Source organism: Streptopelia decaocto (assembly GCF_964273445.1).
Source record: "Streptopelia decaocto genome assembly, chromosome: 4".
In the NCBI taxonomy this organism is placed as follows: domain Eukaryota; kingdom Metazoa; phylum Chordata; class Aves; order Columbiformes; family Columbidae; genus Streptopelia; species Streptopelia decaocto.
Window position 1 is genome coordinate 40,268,505 of NC_138658.1, and position 23,307 is coordinate 40,291,811.

The window sequence follows — 23,307 nt, forward strand, 5'->3', positions numbered from 1 at the left end:
GAACCTTAAATATATAATTCTCTAGATTTTGCCAGACAATTCATTAACTAGTATTAAATTCAAAACTAATAGTCTTCATTGTGGTTTCATTAACTAGCATCTAAATCATGAAAGAGAACATATGTTGTACTCCCTTGAGAAATTAAGAACAGTAAATGGATGCCAGTGATATACTATGGTATTTATTCTATACTGTAACTATTCAGTAGTATCCAACTATAATAAAGTCTTTAGTATTATTTCAGCTCAAAGTTCAGCGTGCTCTTACCTCTGTTCCCATATTTGTTCAGTGAATGTGTAAAGGGGTGAAGTCTGTTTGGAAAGTGAGAGGGTGATGGCACAAGCTATCCCATGGCAGACTGAGTTACAGATTTCCATTGTTTACATAGCTGAAGTGTATGTGCTCACCTCATCTTAGATATGAGATAAGAAAATATGAAGTTATACATTCCTCAGTGAAATCTGTATATGCTTCCTTCTTTGCATTTATTACCTCATAACAGCATACATGTTGTAAGTGGAATAGCTGTTGTGCATAGCTAATAATAAATTTATTTGTACCTGTAACTGGGCCCTGAACACATCCTTAACATGAGGAGTCTGCTCTAAAGACCTTCCAACTTTAGCAGATTTGGGAGAAGAGTGTAAAGTATTGTTTTCCTCTTTAATTTTTTTAAAGACTCCTTTAAAAATTGTTTAGCCATTAATTTTCTGTTTGGCAAAATCAAATCTGTAGCAACAAGTATTTGACAACCAACATACTTAAAAAAAAAAAAAAAGTACATTACTGGTTTTTATTTTAAAATACCATTTTTATTTTAAAGTATTCAGGTACACCAACCTTTACATTTTCAAATGTGTGTATGTATATATATATAGAGAGAGAAATTCTTGGGGTTTATTCTTAATAAATTAACATCTCAGCCATTTTTATTTCTAAGACAGCATCACCACAAAACATTTGTATCACTTTCAAAACGCAATGTGATTTGTAGCATGAATAGTGCCGCTTTATAAATTTCATCCTAAATAATGAATGTCAGTGCGTGGTGTTTCTACATGAATGCATTTTGCTAAAGCTTATGTCCTTGAACAAAATGCAAACATCCCTGACGTCCCTCAATTTGTATGAGAGCGAGCCACCTTGTGGTGTAATTTGTAATTCCTGAGAAATAACATTGCAATTGTACAATGAAACAAGAAGTGGATGGGGAGAGAAACCTGTTTCACATAAAATGCGATCAAGTATAACTGAAATTTGGAAGCATTTCCAATATCCTCTTATTTAAATACCTTTATCCAAATTCTAGTACTGTGTGGGCTTATTCTGATCTAATATACCCACATTAGGTTTACTTTTATAATGCAATGGCAAACAAGTTGCAGTATCAGGTACTTTTAAAAACAACTGTTTGAATGTCTTCTGTACCTACTGAACACACCTGATGAGAATAACCAAACTTCTCCCAAGTAACACAGTGGTTTTCAAGGCAGGTCAGGTGTGTTATTTGGCTTGTTAAGAGAGAAATCAAAACATGGCAAAAGCGGATTTCAGGCTGAGCTCATTACCTCAGTAGAGGTTTTAAATACGGATTACTTAAATAGTGGCTAACCTTACAAGAAAAGTTTTTCAGTATTGTGAGGGAAAGTGCAAAGTCCTGCCCCTGGGAGTAACAAGCCCATGCACCAGTATATGCTGGGAGACAACCACCTGCAGGTGTGCAGAAAAAGACCTGAGGGTCCTGTGGGCGCCAGGTTGAACATGAGGTAGGAATGTGCCCTTGTGGCAAAAAAAAGACGAATGATATCCTGGGCTGCATGCACCAGTGACAGGACAAGAGGCAATAGACACAATAAACACAGGATCTTCCCTCTGAATATCGGGAAAGACATTTTACTCTGAGGGTGCCTGAGCACTGGCACAGGTTGCCCAGAGAAGCTGTGGAGGCTTCACCCTTGGAGATATTAATCCTTGGAGATATTCAAAAGAGCATGGTCCTGGGCAATTGGCTGTTGTTGGCTCTGCCTGATCAGAGCATTTGGACAAGCCACCTCCAGAGGTGCCTTCCAAACTCAACCATTCTGTTATCTTGTGAGCCTGTGATGTAAAAGTTGAAATATCTAATTTTTGTCAATCACAAAATATTATATATAGATGCTTATGAAAGGTTTGGAAGCATGTAATTCAAATTTTGAAAAAGTTTAATTTATTTTAAAAAAGAATTTTCCCCCGTAATTCTACTGTTGTGACTTTGGTGGATTGTCATCCAGGTTTTAAAATTCACATACTTGGGTCTTATTCAGAAAAAAATGTTTTCAGATCCTGCTGGTGTATAGAGGGTAGGGTACTAGAAATAAAATCAATTGCATGGACCACATGGAATTAAATCTTTACTTCATTTTAAATATAGTTAGGTAGCTATATATGCAAACAAGAAAAAGAAGGTATTTGATATCTGTTTTTTCCCAGGATTATGTGTTTAAAGGGCCGCACAGTTTATTCAATACAATCACATATCGATCTCTTTAAGATCTGTTACTTCTTTTTTTTATGACATTTGGATCACATTATCTGGCTGTTACTTTCTTGTTTAATTGCTTGTCTTACACCTGCTGCAGTATATTTGCAGTTTTCATGCTTTGGGAACTGTGCATCTCAGCAGGAATGCATTTGCGAGTGCAGTAGTTTCACAACGTTGTTGGCTGTGAACAGATCTGGACAAGGCCAGAAGTATCAGTCGTGCTTTGGTTTTGGGAAGACAAGATGGTATCAGCCTGCTGGAGCAACAGCTGTCACAAAACAGCAGGGGTCTGATCACACGCTTCTGTGGGCTCTAGGAGGGCGTGCTCAGGCATTCTGCTCAAACTCCACTGCTGCTCCTGTTATATTAATATTTGGCTGTTCTTTTGAGGAATTTCCATTTCCTAAAGCTGCAGGCCCTACATTGTTGAACTGAATTATTAGCAGCAGATAACGGAAACACTTCACTTGCGAGTATAGCAAAGTTCTTGTATTTGTATCCCATCTCTTTGAAAAGCACATGGAGAAGAGTGAACTGACGTTACTTTTTGTCATATGGGGGCAGGGAGCACAAAGCATCAGTGCTGAGGCTGCTAAAGATTTGTAGCCTAAATGGCATCACGCTGACATACGGCTGTTACCGAGATGCCCATTCCTTATGCTCTTTATAAGTATATTAACACTGCTGTAATCAGATTAACAGAACTCAGACTGTTCTTAAAGGATGTCTTATTTGCTAACTCCAGTTTTCTTAAAATATTTATTCTATCAAGGAATACTTAGGAGGGTCCACAGATTCTATAAAGTTTACATAAAGCTATTTTGCTGCAAGTGAAATTCTTTGCCTTTTTTGATAATAATATAATGTTCCCTGCATTTTCAGAATGGGCTTTTTTCAGAACTGGAGCCCATTCTCTGCCTGTCCTCTGGAGACCTCTTTCTGCCCACTCACTCTAAAGGCAGCCTTGGGACACCAAACTCCTAATTAAGTACTTGCAATCCTCCATCATGCTCCCTGGAAACACCTTTTTGCATGTGTCATTCATTCAGTTAAAATATTTTGAAGCTTAATCTGAATAATAAAACAATTGAAGGCTCTCTATTCCTTCTCTCTCAAGTTTTCACTTCTGAAATATGTAGCAGTGATGCATCTTAACTACTGCTGAGGGTTTAATCCTTTTTTCCTATGGTGTTTATAGTCCCTCCTATGACTTTAAACCCGTTGCATAAAATATCATTAAAGTAATTGCATGGTTTCTGAAAAAAGTTAAATTTATTATTTTTGAACAAAATATCTACAATGACGTGGGTGACACCATAAATTTCACATTTTTTAACAATTCTGTCTGCAGAGAATGTCAGCTTAAGTGCAATATGATACTATAATACAAAGAAAGGAATTTAATCAAATCCATGCACAACACATTTATAGAGTTTTACCAAAAAGGAAGTACTTTGAGAGTAAATTGACATCAGACAGAATTCACATGAGAATATTCTGAAAACTCACAGACAATTTATTAATACACTATCATATTGTTTTTTTTCTTTTTTCTTGCTGTAGCCTTTAAAAAGCTGAGATGACTAACACACAAAATACTGTATATCATGTTAAACCTTTAGGTCAAAAGCTTATGGCACAATTTATTTTTATACAGCTCACAATTACACATTCATGGAACATCAGTAGCTACTTTCGTCCATTTCATCTGTTAGCATCACTCTGTCATACATTAAAATACAAACATAATATATGTTTTTTGCATATTTCACAAAGATGAAAGTGAAGAAGTGCAGTAATATTCAAGAATGTCAAGAATACAGGATGAGCCAATATTTTTCTGGCATTTAACCCACTGCTTCTAGCAATATAACCTGATTCCACAAGCTTTCCAAGCTAAACAGCATTTCAGGTGTTTTGTGTTGCCTGAAGGCACCTTTTTCACAACAACTCCAAAACAGAATGCCCATTTTATTAGTAACAAGTAGCTTAGCTTGTGATTTCTATTTTTCTTCTTAATTGCCTCAAAAAAGGAAAAAAAGCCATGATGATCTGATATTGTTCTCATCTAAATAACCACAGGATTGTACAGTAAGATGTGGGTAAAGTTATTTTACTACCTCACAGGGGTACTGTAAGAATTAAGAGCTCATTCAGCAGTTTCACAGTTTAAGGCCAAATTCTGCTCTGTTGGGTTAGATTAATTCCTATAATATCTCAACTGAGAGCAGAAGTTGCACATAAAGTATACCTATCTTTTGTAACCAACCTTCTCAGCTTGGGCTGGGAAATGTATAAATAAATTAATTTCCATCTAATAGAAAATTATTGCTTAAAATAATATATATATATATTTAAGGTTAAGGAAGACTTTTTATCTTTCCCTACTGTTAAAAATATAAGGTTTTGTACAGATTATTATATTATATTCTATTTTTATCTACATTATCAACCTACAGTTCTGTAAGGGATTATAGTACAAAGTGTAAGCAATACCTTACTCTTTAAATGTAAAGTGCACATCTAAATCACCTACATGTAAGTCTTTCTAGTGAGTAAACAGAATAATTTCTCACACATCACAAAGGACTCTTTATAAAGCAGCCTATAAAAAGTTTGTGGGACAAACTGTAATGAACAGAATCCAAAGAAAACCTATATATTATTGAGCTGAAAAAATAATTAAATCCCTCGTTTTCCCTGAATTTCATGAACTGCTTAAATAATAGTATTTGCTGTCAAAACTCCTTGCAAGTAGAATGTGCTTCATTTTGGTGTTAAAATAGCTAAATTCTAAATAGTAAGACACTAGTATTCTTTCTTCTCTTTCTCCTTCAAGCCTCCTCTAGTTTATCGTTTATCAGCATTATGGAGAAAAAAAGCCAGCCCTCTAACATGCAAGCCTATTTTGTTGATATTTGAATATAGTATTAAAATAAAATGCATTTTGCTGTTCAGAATTTAAGCAGAAGTTTGATACTGTAGTAGTGGACTATATCTACTACACCTCTAAGGGACCTTTCTTATTCCCTCACAAGGTCTTAAAGTTTTTGGCCTTCCAAGTGCCTACATCTCTAGTTCAGGAAGAAAAGACCATGATACAAGAGGTTCCAGGCACTGATTTGGGACTTTTCTCACCCTGTGGTCCCTGTTATGCTATGTACAGCCCCTGCTTGTCATCCTGTACCTTCCTGCTGCGCTCCTCTTTCCATTACGAAAGTGGATAGAATTCTCTATCCATACAGCAGAAACTGCTGTCCCAAGAGACTATATACTTTGCAGCAGTTGACATAAATTGTTTCCCCGTGCAGCTACTGCTTCCTGAACAACTGTACCTATGGCAAAGGATACTGGGGGATGGGGAAAAGTAGTAAGGATGCCTCATTCTTCCTTCTTTCAACTTCATGGTGACTGTGTCAGCTCTTTGGTAGCTGTGTTATTGGGGAATTCCTCCAGATCCTACAGTTTCTCTCTCTGTTTTCGTTGTATTGCAGTGATCTTCTGGTGCCAGTATTTTGAAATACAGGGCTGATCTACAGAGACCACAAAAACACAACCTGGAGAGCACAGAGTCTGCATCTCTGGTGAGCGATGACTTGGGGCACAGCTGCCTTAGCCTGTCATATAGGGGTTGTGCTTACAAGAAGGCTTCTTGTGCGGTTTTGCTAAGGACCTGTACTCTGCAGAGCCCAGGTTCAGTGACAGTATGTTGAGGTAGCTGTCTACTTCAACTTAATGAAGGGGGTCTTTATTAGATGTAGCAGAAGCCCTGCTAGGTAGCATCTGCGTCAAGCATTAATTCTTTGATTATTATTTTTCTGCCTCTCCTCTGCCTTTTTCACAGGACTGTAGTGTAAGTATTGCAGTCTGATAAATACTGCAGAGTACCTTTCAATTCTTGCTTCTCCTTAATGTTATTCCCTGCTGTTTCATTATACAGTTAGAAAAGTATCATCTCCTACACTAATCATAGCTGAGGATGACAGCTGTTGATTTTAGCTTCATACAGAGGGCTGGCATGCCTGCTGGCATTTTTGGACGTTTCCTCTAGTCAGTGGTGAATAGCAAGCAGTTATACCTTTAAGTTTCTTAAGATCTCAAATTGCATCTCTCTTTTTCTTTACCACGTGACTTTATACTAAATCATTTATGAATAATCTAAATGAAATTTAAATATTAACTTCTGCTTTCATTTAAAAAAAAACATGTTATTCAGTGGACTGCAGGGGCTGTTACTTTGGCAACTGTTATGGTTCCAGTAAAAAAATCCACAAAATCATCAGAGATCTTGTTTCCATTCCATCAAAACAGAAAATCTTTACTTACCTGAGGGCAGCAGGATGATATGCCAAATGTTATGTGCATTTGTAAACATCATCATTGAACCATTTTTTGCTTTTCCCCTCTGAAATGTTTTTGTTATCAATGATTGCTAAATAAAATATTCCAGCAACACTGTAGAGTTTTCATGATATTTTAAAAATATTTAATAACCTTTATTTTCAATGTGCTCTGTTAGAAGATTGTCCATTATATATACATTTTCAGTATAAATGTAGGGTATGCTCAACTTCCCAATATAAGAACGGCTATGAAAGGGAAACACAGTTACATAGAGGAAAGGATATACTTTCTCACCATAGCACATGGCTGAAGAGATGGATCCTGGAAGACAACACTGGCCACTAGGTCTCATCATTAAATCTACAGGCCTCATTTATTTTAGATAGAAAATATTTGTAACAAGCTATTAGGGAGGCCAGAACAGAATGATAATGTAGATATGTGCTTTTCGTTTTATATATGCTATGTGCTGTAATTTTTCCCTAGATTAGCATACTCTAGTCAAAGAGAAATGTGGCACAAGGGTTCTTCCCTCTCACTGAGGTGACAGGCTCATATATGAATGAAGGATCTTGTCCTTTTTGCTTAACAATTTACGTTCCTTTTGACTCCCTGTTACATTTTGACAGTGTTGTAATCCAATCTCTCATTTATCACTTTCAAGATTTCCTATCTAATTTCTCTGTTTGAAACCATGGACCTTTTCTACGCTAAAGAGTGGAGAAGGAAATTAGAGATAAATTTATTTAGCTCTGCCTTACTCAGATTTGTTTTCAAAACACGGAAGTACTACGTGTCTGAGAGCAACAGACTATTGCAGAATTGGGAAAGAGGCAATGTGAACCAGGTACTCAAGCGTTATAAATTAGAACAACTGGGAGTTATTCTGATCTGGCCAGCATTTTTTATACACTTACCTCTTCAATTAATAATTCTTTATTCAGCTATTTTAGAAAGAAAGAAGAACTGAAAGATAAAGCGATTTGTTATGATTGCTTCTTCTATATGGATCCAGTACTTCAAACAGTCCTTAAAATACTGTTGACTTTGCTGATAGCAGAAGCAAGTTAACATCCCTTTTCACACAATACAGCTATGATAACTTTGAGAGAGATTAATATAACTCAACTGAAATGTCATCCATTAGTTCATGATGCCCCCTCACATGGATGATTACCTTCATAAGTAAACAGGATTTTTTTGAACATGCACATGAAGAAATCGACAAAAACAAGACACATCCTCAGCAGACAATAATTGTTTAAAGTGACTTGAATTAATTTCAGCTCATAACTGAAGCAAAATTAGAAAAAAACAGTACTGTTTTAAAATAAAGGAGGATTATACAGCTTCTTTCAACTAAACAAAATCTGAGAGCTAATATTTTAGAATCTCTCTAACTAATCCTTGGAAGAAAACAGCAGCAAACTCAACCAAACCCAAGGTTGCTATGTTATAGTCCTCTGTGCAGAGTTACATTGCTTCTGTTACTTCATATGCACTGTGCCTTTGGCAGTGCACCAGATGTTTGCCTTAAGCTGATTTTGCTTTTGTGTGCGCATTCTGAGCAAAAACAAACAAAAAGTTTAAAATGTTCAAAATAAAAATATTTTGCAGTGAGAAACAGCCTCAGCTACTCAACTTAAGGTATCTAGTAATTCTAAATGTCGGATTTCCATATCTTAGGATGTTTTTGTTTTTCAGCAGACAAGACTGGGGAAAGTAAGCACTCTTGCCTACAAGCTATGCCTTAATTGTGATCTGTTGTGTTACAATTCAAAGCAAGTAGTATGACCTATTTAATCCTAAACAAGTAAAATATCTGTAATAGTTTTCGTAGTTGTTCTCCTATTTATTAATGTGAAGTACAGTAAATTTGAAAGACCATCCAGATCCTTTTTAATCTTTCAGAAGAGCTGCCTGGTTTTCCAAAATTGTGAAGTGTTTCTTAACCAGTATCTAAGTCATATCAATATACTTCAAACAATGAGCCAGAAAACTTGATATATTCATAAATTAAGCTTCCTGTTTGTAACATATAGGAGATAAATGTGCATAAACACAGCTGTACTTATCCTCCAAATGTTTTAGTGAAGCAGTTGACTATATGCTTTTAGTTTTGGTTAAAGATCTCTTTGCATTGAATCAAAATGAAGCATTGAAAAATTTTGGTGTATTTTGTCTATTTCACAAATGATATGAGTTTTATCAATTGAGAAAAAAACCTCCAAAAATATAAAAAGGATGAAAAATATTGTAAGTTTTGGTTATCACAATGTAGGTAATTAAAAGAAAATACCCAAACAAACCTCTGCAGGAATCAAACTTTACAAATTTGAATATATTTGCCATGTGATATGCAGACTATTAGGCTGTAGATTGTGCTGTCTGAGATTCTGTCAATAGACACCTTCCAGGGGAAGAGTAATATGAAGTACATTGAATAACTTATATAACATAAATATGTCAAATGTGCACATTGCAAAACCACAGGTACTGTTCTTAAGACAAGAAAAAGTCCTTAAGACTGTAACCTCAAATCAGCAATTTTTCATTATCTTGTAAAATTGAAATAAAGGTTACAAATACTAAACTATTCTGTAATACTGTGAGATCTACCTAGGCTATTCTGCTCCATTTTTTTTTTTTTTAATTAAAAATACACCAGAATTAAAAAATTAAGGAACATCAAAGAGTACTGTACAGTTATACCACTATGTAACAATATGTATAAATACTTGGCAGTAAAGCTTCAGTAGAGTGTGATTTACAATGAAAAATTGTTAATATTTAGTTTGACACAAAAAGTTTGCAATAGCAGATGTATCTTCTCAGGGTGTCATTCTTCCATTCCATTGTGACTGGACATTGCAGTCCAAACCTTCAATGGTTTTAACTCTCCCAATCACCCCTCTGATGTGCATTTCTAACAGAAAGCCTCTTGGTGAACATGGCAGCCAGATCTGCATGTGCTGCAAGTGTTAATGTTGTTACTGGTGGATGTCCTCATGCCTGATGATTTTGTAAATTACCCAGTAAAAAATATTGAAAATCAGAAAGGCTAATGGGAAACAAGCTCTGGATATTGTGTCTATCTTCTTGGCCCGGTCAATGAATACCTTTCTCATCTCATCAGTGCTTTTTGGTGCAGGTTGAACAGGATTATTTGGCCCCTTTTGTGCCACTCCATCTTTTGCTTGCATACATGGGCCCATTCCATATGCTGTAAAGCTAAATTGACTTTCCCTCGCATCATCATCCTGTTGGGGAAAAAAAAAAAAAGCAAGAAGTTTTTTTTTTTTATTTACAGAAATCTTACCAGCTGCTAAATAGCAAGTGTTGCACCATTACCTCAGTGACTTTTTGAATCCATGATTTATCTAAACTGGTTGAAGTTTCAGCCCTATCAGTGTCTGTCAAAAATATCACAGCAGGTTTAACAAGCACAGAATTTTCCTATTTGTTTATAGATTCTGTAATCTATTTAGAGAAAAGAGAAAGCATAGTAAACTAGTGGTAATAAGGCACACCACTTCTGATTTGGTTTAAGCTTCCCAATTTACAGTACATATACGCAGTCTTCAACTGGGTAAACTTCACACTGGTCTTTTAGAGAACAGACATTAACTCTCTAAGTTGCTTAGTAAAATGGGATTCTGGCCTCTAGAGATACTCATCATACAAGCATTAATGATGTTCATGTTAAATATATTAGCAAGGATTCTGCCTATTTGGTCTTTGTATGTTTAGTTAATTTTGTCTATATGCCTTATTTCTGCTGTTTCCTGTGAATATATCAGATAAAGAGAATAGTATGTAAAGTGTCTTAGTTTAAAACAAAGTGTACGAAAGCTAAAGGCCAGATTTTTCTTCTGAATCATTCTGCTAATTCAGAGAACAGGCAAAGACATTCTGAATTCAGAGATCTGTAAGAGAAAGTGGTTTTCAATCAGGTGGCACAGAAAAAAAAAGTAGAAGGTCTGAAGACATACATATTTTCATAGCATGCATTTCAAGAATGTGACTTCTGTCTGGAAACACATTTTGTACTTCTTTTTACCTAGTTCTAGGTAGTCTCAAGTAATAAAGGAGTTACAAATGTAACAAATAAGGGGTACATACACTGTGAAGGCAGGGCCAAATTCGACCCTGACATATATTGCAATGTATTCCTTCAGTATGTAAACGATTCAAGGACAGTCATGTGATTTTGGTGGCATTCACAATTTTTTAAACACTCATTTAAATCCAGGATTTCCTATTTTTCATGTCTCATTTGGCCTAGTTGCTTTAGGATCCCAGACTTTTATGAAGTATGTCAAACTGTTGTGTATATGTTATTTCTTAAACAAGTGTTTTGGAAAATAATTTCCACAAGTATTAAAAAAAGAATTGATCAGCAGTCAATTTTCCTTTTGTAAGAGAATTTTTTATATTTTGAAGCTCTTCCCGGCTTAAAATAAAAGGGTAAAAAAATATTTGCTAAAGCAAGTCAAATAATTAGTGTTTCAGTTCAGTAATTCTGAAGCATTTTTGATTTATTTGAAGCTCTTACTTTGTACAAATGTAATTTCTCAATAAATGCAGTTTAAATCCAGACTTCCAATTCTTTCATGTGGAAAATGCCTGTGGCATTTGGAACATCTGAAAATGTTATGGAATGGGAATTAATTCTGAACATATTTGTAGTTTTGATCGAGTAGTACTTGCTAGAAGAATGATTGTTAATTACTTTGTTTAAAAAAATCCGTTTTTATTATCAATATTAGTTGAATAAGTTATCTACAAAACAATACATATCAATTACAAAGTTTGAAGTGAACTAGTCAGCAATCAGAATGAGCATCAAGGAAAACTGTAGTTATCACCCAACTGCAATAGGTTTTCATATATGTAAATTGAATGTACTTATAGACTAATATAGTTCACTGAAACTACCATACTTCAAATCTGTATTAGAATTCTCCCATAAAAACAAAAATAAAGAAAAAATAACATGAAATAAAGGAGGAGGAAAAATTACTGACTGACTTCAATATGGAAATGAATAACAGAAATACAAAATGATGGGATCATTATTTGATGACGTGATAAAACAAAATATAATTACTACAACAGTGTTCTGCTCCTGTCAGAAATGGGAAATAATATATTTACAGTAGTTGCATTCTGTAAGAGTTGTAGTGTTATATACCAGTTAACAGAAGCTACAAATATATAGACTGTGAAAATGTGCACTAAACTTGCCATTTAAACACCTTCATACATACAATTCAAGATTTAAATCTTTTCATGCTTCTCCAGAAAAAAAAAAAATGCTTATGATTGCACAGGGTCAAACAGATAATAATTCTTCTGCATAGAAGATTTCAGTTGGGTGTGTTTTCAGGATGAGGCACTATATGCTAAGAATTTACTGTCTCTGTTTTATGCTTGCCTGAATTGGTGGATTCCTTAGAACGGTTTTAAAGGCCAGGAACCTGCTTATATTTTTGCTTGCAGACATCGTGAATTTAGTCTGTAAGCAAGGCTTGGAAATGCTCTCTTTTGTTGGGGAAGTGATGTGAAGGTCCCTCTAGGATTCTAGCATTTCTGTCCAGTGTCAGACGAATGGTGTCTCCATGGGGGCAGGGAGGATGGTTGGAGCTTGCCAAGTCAGACCAAAGTGCCAGGGCTAATGAATGTGCAGGAAAGGGCACCTCCTGGACCATTGTAACATGCCAGGTACCACCATTATTTTTTTTCTGGGGTAACAGCTGGAATACCCAAAATGTGGTTCTGCAAGTTTTCCAGCAGGTTCATAACACAGAAAAAAATATTAATTTGCTTCATGCCTGAGCTTGCTTGTGCCAAGCAGGAAAGATGCAGTTACTATTATTGATATTGACTTTTGAGTGCTTTTTAGAAGGTATTATAAAATGTCAGTGACTTGGCTGCAGTCCCTCATTTTGACTAGAAATATTTCTCATGATGCATGTGTCTGAGTTCACAGCTGTTGAACACATCTAATGGAAGTATCCCGTATGTCCCAGCTGAGAATCTGCACAGTGAAGATTCCTGAAAAAGTCCTGCATTTTGGTTGATTTTTTTTTTTCCATGTAATAAAGAAGCTTTTTTTTTTTTTTTTTTTTTTTTTTTGTCTTTTGTGTATTTGTTTAGTGGATCATCACTAAAGAAACTAAAATTAATGATTTCTTATTTGATTTTTGATAAAGCTTTTAAAATCTCATTATGAATGAACTTTAATAAAGGTTCAGTATGAATGAGCTTTTCGTACCTACGGCTTTGGAATTAACAATCTGAAAGTTATTCTGCATAAAGATATATAAATACTTTATAATTTTAATTTAAATAACTGTAATGCAAGAATGAAAGTAACTTTTTATAACAACTTTTATTTAGAAAGTTAGAATTCTTTGGAGGCCTGAAGGAAATAATTTCAATTAGTTTATATTCATATCGGTATTGTTCTACAATATACTTAGCTATAAAGTACCGGAAAGCTGTCATTTTCTGTGGTCCTGTGACCACGTTGTTTTCTGTCCATATATTTAATCATACATTTCTCTTGAGGAGTAATAAGTATCAAGGGCTGAAAAGATCTCAGCCTTTTGACTGTAGGTTGTAATAACAGCTTGAAAATATATTTGAAGCCTTGGCCTTGGTTATTTGAACACTGTATTTTTTTACTGTTCACTTTTGAGAAGAAAAATGTTATTCAATTGTTTTGCACTACAAACAGCTTTATTTGAAATGTTGGTCTAGTAGCAACCAATTTCTCCTTGAACCAAGGTCAATGTTCCTTTGAAGTTGCAGACAGTAAAATTTTAATACTATGTTTAATTCAGATTTATACAGATCAAAATGGATTAAGAAATTAACAAGAGAGGTACCTTTATCAACATTTCACGTCATCACATACAGGTAGAAATGAAGGCATATGGAGTTCACATGGGAAGACATTATTTCAGACAAAAGGACAGGGCCTCTGTTAATGATTGGATATCACATTATGACAAATGGGACATCTTCTTCATAGTTTACCCTTAAATTTGTACTGTAGATTTGAGGCAAAGTCCCGTCTATAGGTCCTGTACATCTCAAGCCATTGCTATGCTGCAATGATTCACTGATTTCATTTCCATCAAGAACTCCCTCAAAATACTTTCAGCAAAACGGATGGGTTGACCAAAAAGAAAACAAAAGAAAAAAGGTGTGATTACCATTAAAGACAATCTAGTTTGCATGTCTATTTTCCTCACTAAAGATACAGTGATCTTTAGATTTTTGAAAATAGATTTGAAAGATTTAATACTTCTGAAAACTAAACATATTAAAAGTTAATCTAAAGTCAAAGTGCTATTCAGTATATGTACACAGTTGGTTTTTTTTTTCCCTGTACAGTGTAAATGCAACTAAGAAAAAGCACTGATCATTGGTCATAGGTATGTTTCAGGATCCCTATACGACTTCTAATTCTGCCATTTTTTTTTGTTTTGTCTTTCAAGACCAAAAGGAGTGTAACTGTGAATGAATTAGTAATATTCATTCATTCCAAAGGAACCTTTCCACCACATTAGTAATATATTTGTGAAAGAGTTGTGTTCATTGGCCAGATTTCTTTCTCTGAGAGAGCAAAAGCACATATCACATACTGACTACCAAATGAAGTCTCAAAGTGGAAACCAAAATTCCCCTGTTCTCCAGATTTATTATACCATTTGTGTAATCATAAAGAAATTAGACTCTTTTGAAAAATCTCCTATTCCTATTGTGATGTCTATTGGAAAACAGCAATGAATAGGTTGCATATTATATTGCAATATCAGGTTTTACTTATTACACAATCCCAGACACTTCAAAATTTTTGTTCATTCTGTGCAAATTGGATTGTGTCTCTGAAAGTTTTGTCTTAGTTATTTGGTATCATCGAGCGAGGTCTATACTTACAACTATAAAAACGGTAGCCAGAGGGCGCAGTTATACCTAAGAATCGCCTTTGAAGCTGCTGTGACTGTTGTCTGGGAAGGGAGGCTGCAAATGTACTGGATGGTGTGGAAAAGAGGCAGTGGGTGTAGGTGGGAAAAGCATGAGGAAAATGGCAAAGATAGATGAGTTTGGGATGCCAAAATGTTTTGATATAGCTCTGTACATAACTGCATTTCGTATGACTGTATAATTTTTCATAAAACTCAGCAACTCTTATTTTGTTTGCTACACTCACTTACTGCAGGGTTTTTTATCCAGGTTCAATGACATGCTTTTAAGAGAGAGATTTCAGTTCTCCTGTGTTTTTAATCAGCACTGAGAAGAATAACCCATAGTTTTGATAAAATTTATGAGAGACTCCAACCTAGGAAAAGCAGTTAAAATGGAATTAAATTATTTGGACAAAGAGTCTGAAAAATACAGGAGGAGAGTTGGTAGGTGCAAATACAAGGTACTACATTTAGCCAGGAATAATCAGCTTCACAAACATAAGATGGAAAGTAAATGACTCTGCAGAAGTTCTGGAAAAAGACCTGGCTGTAGGAAAGGTCACAATTTTAATATGGGTCAATACCATACTGTTGTTGAAAAGGCAAATGGCAAACCAGTCTGGATAAACAAATGTACCACTGGCATCTCAGGCTCCTTCAGCTGCTCTCAACTGTCACTGGCTCCATGTTGCAAACACAGTTTTGAGGAATTGTATGGACTTACTAGGAGAACTTCCAGGGAAGGAGAATGACAATGAGAAAAACAAACAAACAAACCAACCCCCCAAACCCACCAAAACCACAAAAGACTGTACAGGCTGGGAATTTTTAAGGAAAAGAAGATTGAATGGAAATGTGCAAATGGCTACATATAGGAATGAAGTAGACTGTTCTTTGTGTCCATCCTAGACAAGCCATGAGAGGCTAAAAAAGGCATGAGTAGACAACTTTCTAAACCATTTTAATAGGTCACAGGGGACCTTGTGGAATTTTTATGACTGGGATAGATTAGGTATAACTGATCCTGACTTAGGTCAGGAAAATGGATTCATTGATCTCCTGAGGGCATTCCAGCACCTAAATTCAATCATCTGACCATTGCTAGGGTTACCTGTGAAAAGTAGATATTTCTTGCAAGAAGTATGTCTTTTTAATTACAAAGAAAATAGACTTTGGAAGTTCTTCAGCTACCCTATTGTAATTAGATATTACTCATACATATTCTCTTCTGTTAACTTACATCTGAAATGAAACATTTCCAAATGCATTTATTTTTGGACTTTAGAAAGACAGTCAAATCACCAGGAATTTTCTTGTACCCTTGCAGATAAAATGCCAGTTCAAAAAAATTCTGTATTCATCAGTTGGAATTCTCCTGGTAGAAAAACCTAATCCTTGTAAAATGTCCCAAGATGGTAAGAATATAGGATGAGAAAGTCTAATAAGTTAACCTAGCTTTTCTTTCTCTCTCTAATCTACTTGGACATAAATACTGAATAAAATGGCAGTTTTCACTTTGAAAATAAATAGGATTTAATGTTCAAGGAAGCCCCTGAAGTTTATTTTAAACACAGCCTTTTAGCCTAAATTCTTTGACTGTGGTATTTGACTTTGTGGTCAAATTAACATTTCTTTATACATGGTAATTTAAGAAGTCAATACAATCTAATTCCTGAGAGCATTACAGTCCCACGGCCTGCATGTTAGAAATTGTGGTGAATAAATAACATTCGTGGTAAGGAAAGCTAGTAACTAACTTATTTCTTTACCCCGTAAGACATAATTTATTATTTGTATACCAGAGGGTTAGGATGCACTCCGATTTTTTGTAAGAGATGAGATCTCCATGCTGTAATGTTTCAAGTTCTAGGATACTTGTGCAAGGAATGGTTTAATAAAACTGAGAAAAAGAGAAGCAATTAGCTGAGCTGTCTTTAGAGCCTGAGAAGGTGTATTCTCAAAGGCTAAATCTGGCCAGGGGCTCTAGCTCTACACAGAACTGGAGTCAGTGGAGAATGGTACAGTTAAATTAACCTTTTCAGAAAACTGTTTCTCAAAATCATAAGCTTTCATGGGAACACAGCATTTTTTGGTAAATGGAGGCTGAGAAACCTGTCTCATTATGAAACATATAGACAGAGGGAGGAAGGGAACGCCATATACCTCTGAAGATAGTTAATACCCTCACCTGGGTATGTTATGAAGTAAAGTATTGAAATGCATGTCTTCATCCTTCAGAATCTAAAGGGAGTACTTGATACTTTACTGTAGACCTTGGAGTTACTAAATCTAATCCTCTCATTTTGTGAGAACTAAGCAGGCAACCTACCTGAAGCTAGAAGACTAATGTCTAATGAGATATAAAATTAGAATAAGAACTTTAAAGTGTGAATTAAAAAATATCAATATGAGATTCACTGACTGGACAAACCACTTAAGTCAATGAGAATATTCATGGGGATACTTTTTTATTAAGTGATCTTTTCTTAGAAGTGCTTTGTATATTGTGGATCCTTCCTACCATACCTCTAGGCTGAAATTTCATTGATTGTGATTGCTGATTTTCTTTGGTGAGTTTGAAATCATGCTAGGGAGGGCTAGAAAGAGATTTGGTTTGAATCTGAGAAAGGAAGGTAATATTACCTGCCAGTTTCTAACCCATCAATTATGATAATTGTCAGGTATTTAAGGAAGTGAAATTATTTCACTGAATTTGAATATGATAAATTTACCTGAAATCTGGAAGACACTGTAACACATATCACTCACCATAGGTGTTCATATTTGATACATGATGGATCTGTTGTGGCTCACCTGCTCCCTGCCTGATAATCCTCAGTAGTCCCATTCCCTATATTCCCCTAAGCAGCTTTCAGAGAGCTGCCATATTTCAAAAGCAAACACCCTGTCACAAAAATGCTGCTTTCCTCCTACATGTCTCAGAAAGCGTTTTTTCTGCTACTGTCAGCTGAAAGAAAAAAAGCACATTTTTCACAGGGACAAATGTTAAAAGCAGGTACATGCAGTCTGAATCATCCTCTAGGCTATGGCACTTGAGTTTCTCTCTGGACCTGAAGAAGTCTAGGACTCGACACGTTCAAACAGGCAAATGTATGAAAATGTCATTTTCATTTGACTGTCCAGCCTATCTTTTGACATGGAGTCTTGCTAGCAGAGACTCCTTAGGTAGGCTTTATAGACTTATAGATTTCAATATCTTCTAAGTAAAAGGGAAACAATCTGTAAAATGTCTTTTCCTTGTGATGTAAGCAGTAAATTGAGGTAAGTCTTCAAGAATGGAAGATGGCTGAACTGTCATGTTTTTACAGTTAGACTTTCAGCCACAGTTTTATTCTAGATAGTGATTGAAAGCCAGTGCAAAGGCTCTGGATGCCACCAGTAGTGGGTGCTCATTTAATGAGTAGGTTGGAGAAATATTTACTCCTTGAAAAATCAAAAGTAGGAGTTATATGTTGTTGTAAGAAATTTTGCTTATTGTTTGATTTAACTGCAGACTTCAGAATTCAAACCTGTAGACTTAGCTGTTTCACTTTGCACATTGCTAGTGATTTATGTTACTGGTAGTCTAGATAGATTCAGGTATAAAATAAATGTTAATAATCATTACTGTATTAAAGTTTCTGACTAGTTTTATAAACAATTCACACTAAATTAACACATTCTCATCCTTTTAAAGTAGAATGTTTGTTCTTCCACCAATAATATTAATTGAAGAAGTATTTATCTGTATTAAACATTCATAAGTATTTACATATATTAAAAATATTTACATGAAAAACACCTGTTAAGGATTTGAACTGAATACTAGAATGACATTAGGAAACATTATTGAATCTCTATGTAGTACAAACTGCTGCAAGTACCAGTAACATTCATCCACTGAGGTATAATCTAACTCTTCTTACACAGCCAAATTTGTGTTTGTGCAGATGGTTCCCACATGGCCCATGCCTCATCTAAATCCCTCTTAATCCCTCTTTTGAGAATTCAAGTTGGATTTATGCAGTGCATAGTCCTTGTAGTGACCCTCTGTCTATGGTGAATTTCATTCTGTGCTGCCATTTTATTTATATTACCACTTTAAGCTGCAGTATGTTTACCAAATTAACCCTATATTCTGGCATAAATCATTATCAGACTCTCAAATTTGTGAATACTGTTACTTGTACCTTGTTCTTCTTCCTCTTGCGTCGGAATCGCAGAAGTTCTTTATGCTGCCTTGACACAAAATTTACAGCTGCATACTCCAAAAGTGCAGAAAATACAAAGAGCAGACACACAGCCATCCAGATGTCAATTGCTTTGACATATGACACCTAGGAAGAGAAGACTGAATACATTAAAACCACAGATGTGAAGTTCAGTATTTCATGTCAGGAGGAAGCACATTAGTCTCCACTTCCCAACATTACTTTTCTCAAACAAAACTTAACATGAAAGCCAGATGATAAGAGGGCAAGAATTCAATCTGTAAGCATTAAATGTTTTTTCAAAAAAATGTAGTCTTTCACAAAATGTGTTTGCTGTTTACGTCATTAACAGTTCCTCATGGTGTACTGTGTGTTTTATTGTAAGCTAAATAATCCACATGAAGCACATGCTCTTAATCCATTTGTCCCACTGAGATCTGTGAATGATACTAAAGAACCAGAGAATAGGTTATAGTGGCATCAGTGGGAAATGTTGTACTACAATGGATCCAATTTAAAGTTCCTGGAATAGAAATTAGAAGATGGGAGATAGAGGGAGAACTCTGATATGTTCATTCTCTGCTAATTAGTCCTGTAACTTTCAAATTAGTTCAAATTAGTCCTGTAATTTTGACACAGTGGAAGTATTGAAAAATCAATTAAAGAGTAGATTAACTCCTTGCAATCTTTTCTTGCCAAACTCAGCTGCAGGACATAATTTGAAAGTAGGAAAGTACAGCCTGTTCCCTCTCTGTGTGCAGATTTGCAAGAGCTCTGTTAGGAGTATCTATTTTACTTAGAAAAAAAAAATTAACCAACCTAATAATACCATGTTAAAACTAATACAGAAGTGGACTTTGTGTATTTTTATTGTATATGTTTTATTTCTATTAACTGAAATGGTACACGAAGATGGTCAAGGAATAACCTTTAAAGCAATGCCAAGTCAGAAACCTAAACAGTCAATCACAGAAATATACTTTAAGCTATTTATATAGTGTAGTGAACTGTTCTTTATGCAATTGTTTGAAGCTATTTAGGTTCACATTTTTCCACATTTTAATGTAAATGCATTTGTAACTACTGAGTTAAAAATGTAGGCAGGTTTTGGGAAAGGAATATCATTGAGAACAGGTTGGAATCTATGACCTTTAGAAATTCAGTCATGTCTGCTAACATGTCATCAGATACTGCGATCTGGAAAGGGATAAACTACTCAACTGCTAAGCAGCATTTGTGTAGTGCTGAATAATGTTCCTTTCAGCACTTTCTCAGGTTTATGGAATTTAGTAGATACGCAGTTGGCTAAATAGTTGAGACAGGAGAGAAATAGAATATACTCGATTCATGACTCAGAAAAACCCTAAATATTTCAAAGTTACTTATCTTCTTTAGAAAATACATAAATGCTAATAAGTAAAACACATAAGGTTGGCTGAAAGTGTTTGTTTGTCACATAGCATTATGACTTTGTACTGATGTGGTAGAAGCAAAGGAAATTCTGCGTACCTTTGGAAGAGATGCTCGTGAACCTGAGCTTTGTGTTGTCATGGTCAGTACGGTTGTTATGCCTAAAGCCACTCTGGCTGGAGCTGCATCCATATTGATCCAAAATGAAACCCAGGAGAGAATGACAATCAAGAGACTCGGGATGTACATCTGGATGAGATAGTAACCCATCTGCCTCTCAAGGTGAAATCGGACTTCTATACATGTAAACTTTCCTTTATATAACAAAGAAGAAATATTTAATAGAAATAGAATATTCTTCACTTTCAACATCACTTTAAAGAATTCACACATGGTCAAATATATCTGTTCTCTAATGAAAGATGAATGTTTTGATTTCTCTTCAGTGATGTTTAATATACGTGGTCCCCATTATAACAGGTGTATCTACTGGAAAGAAAAAACTGAAAATTTTAGAATTCTCTAGCCTCTGGACCTCTTCTTTCTTTATAAAAAGCATAACACAATTCATTATGACACAGAAAAGTTCTGTGTGATCACACTTGTTTTTTCACTTATTGTTTGGGAATAGTGCTGTATGCAAAGAAAATGTCTGTTCTCCTGTTATATAAAGTCTCCTTTATATTTTGGTTCAATTTCAAGCTTAAATTTATATTTTTTAATCCAATGAATTTGATAAAAATATAGTGAGATCAGTGTGGGCATTAGGTTATCAACAGGAGATTCAGCTAAATCTCTCCCTTTATCCCCATTCAAACTGTTCCAGCTCAAAAGTACGACTGAGATGCAAACAGAAATTGAGAATTTGGGATTAGAGAACTTTAGGAAGCTAATTAAATAGCCTATTTTTTCCAGATATTTATCATAAAGCAACTTCCACTGATTTAACCAAACCAGAACAAAAAAATATCTCTTATTTTCTCATAGAAATGCCTTTTTTTTTTTTTTTCCCTCTTATCCAGATTGTTTAGTTTTTACCCTGTAGACTGTAGATTATTTCACATAACTTGACCTGGTCTCATTAGGTTTTTCTAATTCTGCTCAGTGCTCATATTAGTCACATATGAATGGTGCTGAAGGCAATGCTCTTACTGTAAATAGTATATATGTGAAACAGTTTCTTACAGAAAGAAATATACATAGCTCAAATTTCTTCCTTATTTGAATGAAAGCATTTCCTCATTCTAAGTTTAACATAGAAAGCTCTATAGTTCTTTGTTCTTTATTTCTTAAGTGATATGAAGTTTTTTGGTTAAGTTTTCCATTAGTTTTTAATAAATATTTTCCTAATCCATTTTTCTTCGACAAAATGACATCTTACAGCAAATCATTCCACATGAATAGTGCTTTAATATTTATCATTTAAGAGAATTCATGTAATAGACTTATTTATGAGCTTATCTTATACTAATTTAATATATTGTGTATTATGCTGTAATAATAGTGTTAGGCAGGCAGAAATGAGTTTCAGATAAAGTCAAACTGAAGTGTTTTTCTTCTAAGTATATTAAGTGCTTGCAAATATCTTCTAAACTTCATTATTTTCATAATAGTTCTCCTAAGAGGCCATTACTTCTTTCTGCGGTATCATAGTAATGACATTGTATGAAATTTTTATTCTGCTGAGGCACTACAAAAAATACTAGAAAGATGGAAGTTATGATGTTCAATTTTAAAACAACATGATATATCTCAGGAGTTTTATATCTGCTGGCTCAATTATTAGTTCAATTTCTAATTGCTGGTGTTTCCTGAATCCCATCTACACTCCTGAAATCTGTGTCCCAAATCCTGTCTCAACCATCTGCTGCCCCAGCATCAAAACTGATTTCTGCTTCAATCAAAGGATCAAGTCCTGCTTTAACAAAGTGAATGGGAATTTTGGTGTTTGTTTCAGAAAAGACCAGGATCTTCCCTTGCATTTCTCTTACAGGGTCTTCAAAGGATAACTGCATGACGTTCAGCACACCATACATAACTAGAAGTTCTTCACCAACCGGCCTCATATTCTTACTTCAAAGCAGTCCTTACCCTGAAGATTTCTTTTTTGTCACATTTGTTCTGTTAATTCAGCAGCCTTGGACTCTTACATCACAGTAAATCATGGTGCTAAGGAGCAACAGAAATGTATCAACTAAATCTAGGTCTCTTGCAAAGCCATTTTTGGCATCGCACCAGCCATGATTACAGTTCAGCATGCAACATTTGCTTCTTATGGAGTCCTATATTATTCTTTCAAAACAAATTAGGAAGGAAAATTAAGGAGCACCAGAATGGGTAATATATGCATAACTAGAGTATCAATAAACCTTGGCTGTTGCTTGTACATTTTTTTTTCCTCCAGAGAAAGGTGAGATAAGAGATCTGAGCCTCTTGCCTGAGTACTCAAGTGGGCTTGATTTATTACAGAGCTCTCAGCACAAAAATACCGTGATCCTAAACAGGGAGCAATAAATAACACACTAGCTCTGATGTGAACTACTTTTATGTAGGTGGAAGTTTGCCAGGTTAGTCTGAACTAAGGAGAAAGAGAAAAATAGCTGTGGACAACAGAACTTGAACAAAATGAAAGAGATTCTGAATGAAAGAAGTGCCAGTGGAATATATTGTAACCACAGAGAAGGAGAGAAAAGAGATGGGATTATGAAGAGAGCAGAACTAGGACTGAGTGACATGTTAGAGAAATTGTACTGAACAATTTTTTGCTTGGTTTTGTATTTTTGTAAACATCACAAACATCATTGGTTAAAGTAAAAAAAAAAAAGCAAGTGAAGTGTGTCT

At 35.0% G+C, this 23,307-nt stretch overlaps 1 protein-coding gene across 2 annotated transcripts in view; it reads right to left on the reverse strand.

Annotated features, from left to right (window-relative positions):
• Positions 1 to 9,856: 9,856 nt before the first annotated feature.
• Positions 9,857 to 23,307, reverse strand: part of GLRA3 (glycine receptor alpha 3) — a gene marked incomplete at both ends in the record, with an annotated part of 80,892 nt that continues 67,441 nt past the window's right edge. Inside the window, 3 exons of one of the 2 annotated variants that reach the window (XM_082051229.1) lie at positions 9,857 to 10,126; positions 19,036 to 19,182; positions 20,566 to 20,780. In XM_082051229.1, coding sequence (XP_081907355.1) covers positions 9,857 to 10,126; positions 19,036 to 19,182; positions 20,566 to 20,780 — 632 coding nt within the window. Of the gene's footprint in view, positions 10,181 to 19,029; positions 19,183 to 20,565; positions 20,781 to 23,307 lie in introns of both variants that reach the window. The other variant, XM_082051228.1, reaches the window with a different exon arrangement.